Genomic DNA, 6,778 nt, shown 5'->3' on the forward strand with positions numbered 1-6,778 from the left:
CTTTTCTGCCATGAAAGACAGTGAAATAGTCTGATAGTGAGTAAATAATAACCATGTAGCAGCAAAACTGGATCTAGAGGCGTGTGACTGACCATAGAGCCAATAGACTGCGCTAGTTACTCCTTCCAAACAGCACAGCAAAAATCTTTTGTTTTGCTACTGAGCTTTTCATAACCATGTTTTTAGCAATACTACAGATTGCAGTTAAGTGGTTTTTGCTTGTGTCTGTGGCACTAATCTCAGTCTTTGTCCCGCTCCAGTTAATAGGCTGCATTATTGGCAGACAAGGCAGTAAGATAAATGAAATCAGGCAGATGTCAGGAGCGCAGATCAAGATTGCTAATGCCACAGAAGGCTCCGCAGAACGACAAGTTACAATCACAGGATCCCCTGCAAACATCAGCTTAGCACAGTACCTCATTAATGCAAGGTAAGTTTGCTTTGTCAGTGATCATGCTTCTGCGAGATTCTCTGTCTGCTCTCCAGCAAATGTCTGTCCTGGGTAGATCCAGAAAGTTGCTTCGCAGTGTCCATTTTGCATAGTATTACTCGACTCCTAATGATTTGTAAAGCCTGTATCATTAGAACCTGTGTTTGCTGTTGGGTTATATGGAAAGGAGCTTAATCTGGTGCAATTCCAGGTACATGTTGAATGACAAAAGCTGCAAAATCTGAATGCTCACATTAGCATCCACGTAAAATATAGGCAGATAAATTAAATGAAATGACAGTCCTAAATTCTTTAGAAGAAAATACTTTTCACAGACCCATTCTACTGTCCTAAATGGCAAATATAGTGAAACAGATTGCAAAACACATTTTAATTTACCAACTGGAAATTGCCACTCAGAGTTGATATCCAGCTGACGTTTGGTTGCTGAAGAGGCACAGGATTTGTCTTTTCAGAGACAGCATCACAAATTTGTAAGAAGCCTTCCCTAATGAGACAGGGAGAGACTCTCTGCTTTTCCACTTCTCGGTGCCAGAATGAATGAAAGCACTGGCTGATTAGCTGAGCCATGGCGATGGCTTGAGTCTCTATATGATTATTTAGAAAAATAATAAAATGATGGCTTGAGTCTCTATCAGTTTTTATATGATTATTTAGAAAAATAATAAAATTGATGCCACCTTTATTTGCAATTATCCAGAAAAGAAAGTGCAATGGATATTGTGCTGTCTCATAGATCCACTGGGACATGGTGGAGTGAGGCGATATATTGTGCAGGAGGGGGAGTATCTATGGATTTTATTGGGTTTTTTTTTGTTCTGCAAAAATACTGTGATATGAATCAAGCTTTGTGTTTAACTATGTTTGCTGTTAAGGTAGTACAAAATACGTGATTTATGTGGGGGCTATAGTCATAGCAGGTCTACAGCTTCCTATGGTCCCACCTCCTCTCCATCTCAGTTCTGTAGTGCACCACTGCAAGCTACTGTAAATGTTGGAGTGGAGGAACAGGATGTTTGTGCAGCTCTGTGTTACAGCAAACAAAAATACTACATTTTATAATTCAGTCTGAAAGTAGTTTCCTAGGAAAAGATATATTGAGGGGTGGTGCTGTGAAAACTAAGATAAGCCATTTCCAGAATCTTAAAACAACCTACAGTTCTTTTGATTTATATTCTTTGTAGCAAATATAAGTCACTTCCGTAAGCCCTGTAATCAAATAAAAATGTGTTCCCTCCTTTAACCCTTAAGGATATGTTCTTCTCTTGGTGTTCAGGGATTCCCCACACATCGAGACGAGAATAGACCCCTTCATTTTTAGTTGCACAAACACCATATGGCATGCATCTGGATCTCGGAAGATATCAATTTAAGATCTTCAAGACAGCTAAAGCATGCAAATAAAATAATGCACTTATTAATGGAATTGCAGTGAGCTGCTCACCAGAGACAGAAACTCTAGTGAACAAACCTCTGTTTGACTCACTTTAGAAAAGCCTGTGAACTCTCACACTTCTGTTGATTACTGTTTAATGATTCTTTTGATGGAATGGGATCTATATGAGGTCTTTTAACATACTTTCGCAAAGAAGAAAACTTCTCAGCAGTCATATACCATGGATACTCTATCTATACCCTGTAAAACCAGAAACAAAATATTTTCTTCCTGTTAAATTTCTAGATAGAAGTCATTTGTTACCATCGTCTACAATAAACCATCATATATTACTATGTACCATGTGTTGAAACTGTATTTAGATGAAGTGACTTCATTTGTAAATGAAGACTCTTAAAGTAATGTATAATAAATTAAGCTCTAAGGTAACATAGGAAATTAGGGTGGCTTTTTCATTTTAAAAAGTGACGCTGTTCCAGATTTCTCCTTTCACAAGAGAAATTCCTGTCCAGACAGGTGCCACCACAGCAGCAGTGCTAGTTCACAGTGGTATTCAAGGAAGAACCAAGAAACTGTCAGGCAAGCCGGAGGTTTGCTCTAGCTGGGGTTTAGGTGCTGGGCAGGTGTCTGAGTGGCAGAGCTGCTCTGCTGCTGCCACCTCTGCATGCTGGGAGCCAGTTTCAGTGTGTGTCAGTCCTAAGCCTGCCACAAGTACTGCTGTCCCTTTTAAAGATGCTGGCATAAAACAGCGTTGGGGAAGAGATGAGTACAGTACCTAGGCTGCCCAAAGTATAGTCTGGTATGTGAAAATAATAATAATAAATAAAAGCCATATAAACATTCAGGGTAAGGTAGACTTTGTCTTTTTTCTCCCCCCACCAAGATCTATTGTTCTTGGGTGTTTGGTTTCCAGGGCCAGTATTTCAGCATAAACCAATGTCTCATAGCAGTATAAGATGTAAAAACCCAAAAGTAATCTATCCACAGTATTCCTGAAACGTTCTGTGTCTATCTTTAAACTATCCTCCAACCAAAGTTGCTATCTATAGAATAATTTATCAACTTGTTTTAAGATTTTTATTGCAATCTGGTGTTGGATATGTACATAATATACTCTAAAGTACAGATATACAAATACATAAGACAGACATTCAACTCTTTAGTCTGAAGTATTGTTTTGATTCTGTATTGATTATCTGAGCACTGGCCTCTGTATGACTAGAATGTGTCCTAGCTTGTTTGCAGTAGAACTGTCTTTTTTTTTTCCTGTAAAGCCTCTGCCTTTTAACTGGTCTCCACTGCAGTAACTGGATTTTCATTACCCAATTCCATATTCTAGCTTTTATTAAGAATGAACAGCAGTTTAGTTTCCCTGTGTAATACTCGACTTCGGATTACAAATGCACTGTAGCCAGCAGCACTTGCTCCTTGTTGAAGGGCAGTTTCCTGAAGGTATTTTTTCACTGCCATTTTGACAAGAGGTTCATTCACTGAGCCAGCAGGACTGCTAAAGTCACACCTGAGCTCTGTTCTCTTCAGCAGTTTTAGGTAATGCAGGATGTGGCCTTCAGTGCATATATGCAGCAAGTGTAGGTCTTCAAAGGGACAGTGTAAAAGTAGCATGGTGAAATTTCGTATCAAGGCTGCCCTGTCCACTTTCACATTGAATTTTGTTGCATTCACAATTGGTTTGAGAAACTGCTGCTGCCATGGGACAGCTAATAGCTAACCTGATGTACTTTCACCTTATGTGTTGCCAACAGTAATAAATGGGAAGCAGGGCAAATTACTGCTATAATTGCACCTGTGTGAGTACACCAAAGACAGGGAGCTTGAATGGCTGCTGCCAACACCAGTATCTGGCCTGTGGGATCTGAAGCAGCTCAGGCTCAAACACCCTCCCCATATCAGTAAGGAATTTTTGTTTTATACAAGGGAGGCAAATTTGAAGCCACTGAAACACAGAGTCCTGTACTGTCTTTCTATATACCTCCCTCCCAGAAATCCTATTGAGAAATACTAAGAAAAACCTGTATGAACTGAGTTTTTCAAAACATAACAAGGTGTTCTGTGTAACTCCTCCACCCCCAAGTCGAGGATGTACACTGAAGTTGGATGCACTGATCCAGTGGTCTGGATGCAAATCCCACTGTGTGAGTAGATTGCAAGAGCATGTCTAATGGCACAAGGATGCTCTTCTCTCTGCAACAACTCTGCTGTGAGGGGTAGAAAAATTCTGAGCTGCTCATCCTTGGGGACAGATAAACATCATCGGGTAGGAAATTCAAAACTTTACCTCCCACAAAGGAGTCTGCATTTCATGCACCCACACTCCTACCCTCTCAGCTCACCTTCCAACTTCCCAGCAAAAGCCACCAAGGAGTTAATACTCCAAGTGCTCTCTTTCTTTTGTGGGAAGAGTGGAGCTGGGCGCTTTAACATTTCCCTCTCTCCTCCATCCTACTGTCCCCAACTCAGACCCTCTACAGGTATCTGTAGACTCGCCATCACCAGCAGTGCTGTGGAAAGCTCTAGTCCAGTGTCCCCATTCCATGCATAGTGCTGGTTGATCGCTTGCATTTTTGCATGAAGCAGGCAGGCAGCTGGTCATTGCCCTTCTCTGGCTATGAACAGACCAAGGGTTGTTACTCTAAAAACTGCATGATAGTCTAAGGTGAGGAAAAGGAAGGCTCTTCCAAACCCTGTGTAGGGTGACTGTGCTCCCCTCCCAGCCTGTAGCCTGGCTACAGCTGCTCTCCAAACCTGCACACCCAGTCCCCAACAGGGACCCGCACAAACCCTGTGCTGGGAAACCTCCCTGGGCTTCATAAGAAAGCAGCATGGCCAGCTGGTACTGCATGGTGGGAGGGAAGAACTGCTGCAGGTCCTCAGCTCACCTCAGGAGAAAACCCAGGAGCCTGATAAGTTAGTAATTGCCAAAAAGAAAACCCCAGGCTTAATAACACATATAACTGTAGCTAGCAAAGATTTTTCTAACCCATAGTCTTATTTATATGCTAGGCTGCCATAGCTCCCAGCTGGTCATCTGCAAAATGCATCCTGAAATTAGTATTTAGGCTCTTTGCTGACCCAAAAGTCAATGCACAAGCTGCAACAAACAGCAAAGGGAGACTTTATCTAGGTAACCATGTTGTCATCTGAAAAAAACCCCATGTGTCCTTGAAATTACTGTATTTTAATGTTTAAACATGTACAGAAAAGCACGAGTGTATGGGCCAAATTTCTCTTGCCTGCTGATGGATGGAGATAGGCTAGAGTGAAGGTGGTTTGATACCTATGTCCTCCAAAGAGCCCATCGCTGCCTTGGGCTCGGAAGTCAGGTCAATATTCCTTGTGCTGTCGGGGTCTGTCTGAGGATGTGTATGTTGTATCCATGTAGTACCTTGTCTATCAGCTGTTAAGCTTTTCATGTTCACTGTAACCACTGCCACAAGCTCAGAAGGGATACCACTGCTATGGAAACCGGGGTGTTTTTCAGTGTTCCTTTTGACTAATTACCTTATAGTTAGATTGCATAAGTATTTTGTTGTGATTTTAAAAAAAGTCTGGGGAAAGTACCAACCCAAGTGAACACACTGGCTAATCTGGTTTGTTTTATATGAAAAATGCACACTGACCTCACAGTGAATGAAATGAAAAACTAACTTGCTAAAAAAAAACCAAACACCAAAAAACCAACCAACCAAAAAAAAAACCAAACCCAAAACTTTATGCCTTAAATGGACGCAGCAAATTGTTGCTCAGTCTCCTCTCATCCTAGCAAAACAACAAAGGGTACTATTTATGTCACAAAACTGACAAATTGAAAAAACCAAAACCCCCCGCGTCCCCCTTTCAAAAATACCCTAAGTTTGAAAAGCAAAATTCACCCTACCAGTGCTGGGGAGTTAACTTCACAGTTAAGTTTTCTTTTAAGTTTTGTTTTTTCCATCTTTTTGCCATTACCTGCATTCCTTAGATTTCCTTTTCCATATGTAAAATGAACTAGCAACCCCCCGCAACCTTTTTTTTTTCCTTTTGTTCGGAAAGAACTTTAGAGTCTCAGTAATGTTTTCTCCATCGAATCATGGACAACCCTTTTGTTATTTCTCTTCTTTAACACATAACATGTTCCTCCTTTGACCCTCATTTTCCCTTTTTTTCTCTCTCTCCCCCTTCTCCCTCCCACTCGTCTGTCCCCCTCGTCCACCAATCTAATCCTGCCCTTTCGTGGTCGCTCTCCCTCCCTCCCTCCTTCCCTCCCTTCCTCTCTCCTTCCTCCTCTTCCTTCTCCTCCCGGTCCCACCGCCCTGGCTGAACCCTCCCAACCTGTTTGTTCCTCTTCCTCTCTTCGTTTGCAGCTTAGAGATGGCTAAAGTCAGCACCCAGACCGCTTCCGTCACGACCCCTGTTGACCTCAACATGAACCTCTCTCAGTCTGCCACCCCTACCTCCACCCCCACCTCCATGGCCGTGCTGGCGGCCGCCTCCGCCGTTACCGTCAGTACCCCCCCTCCCTTACCAACTCTGCCAACCACCCACTATGCCGTTCCTGTCTCCAGTCTGCTTGGCATGAAAACTGTCCCACTCCTGGCACTAAATGCCGCGGCTGCCGCGGGGGCCACGGGGAGTTTGTCCGCTTACACTGCCAAAATTCCTTCGACGAGCGGGGTTAAGAAATCTGACCGCCAGAAGTTTGCTCCATATTGAAGGGATGAGACACAATGCAAGCTTTGCCAGCTCTACCAAGAGTCTGTGGTAGATCCTAGTTATCAAGGAAACAATACGGCATCTTTATTTTCTGTTAAATTGCTAGTGTTAACTGTTGCCGACTCAAGTCGTCTTCCGCTCTCCATAACGACTAACACCCAGGCACCACCTACCAACTAGTTCCAACAGCCAGCAGACACCAGCCCGGGGTCTTTCTCCCC

At 42.7% G+C, this 6,778-nt stretch overlaps 1 protein-coding gene across 1 annotated transcript; it reads left to right on the forward strand.

The window, feature by feature from the left end:
* Positions 1-260: 260 nt before the first annotated feature.
* LOC103804776 (poly(rC)-binding protein 4-like) lies at positions 261-6,557 on the forward strand (the record flags this gene model as incomplete). Its single annotated transcript, XM_009077409.1, has 2 exons — positions 261-430; positions 6,209-6,557. Coding segments are annotated over 2 exons (519 nt in total), but the record flags the coding sequence as incomplete, so codon positions are not given.
* Between the last annotated feature and the right edge of the window lie 221 nt (positions 6,558-6,778).

Source organism: Acanthisitta chloris, unplaced genomic scaffold (genome assembly GCF_000695815.1).
Source record: "Acanthisitta chloris isolate BGI_N310 unplaced genomic scaffold, ASM69581v1 scaffold21210, whole genome shotgun sequence".
Lineage (NCBI taxonomy): Eukaryota > Metazoa > Chordata > Aves > Passeriformes > Acanthisittidae > Acanthisitta > Acanthisitta chloris.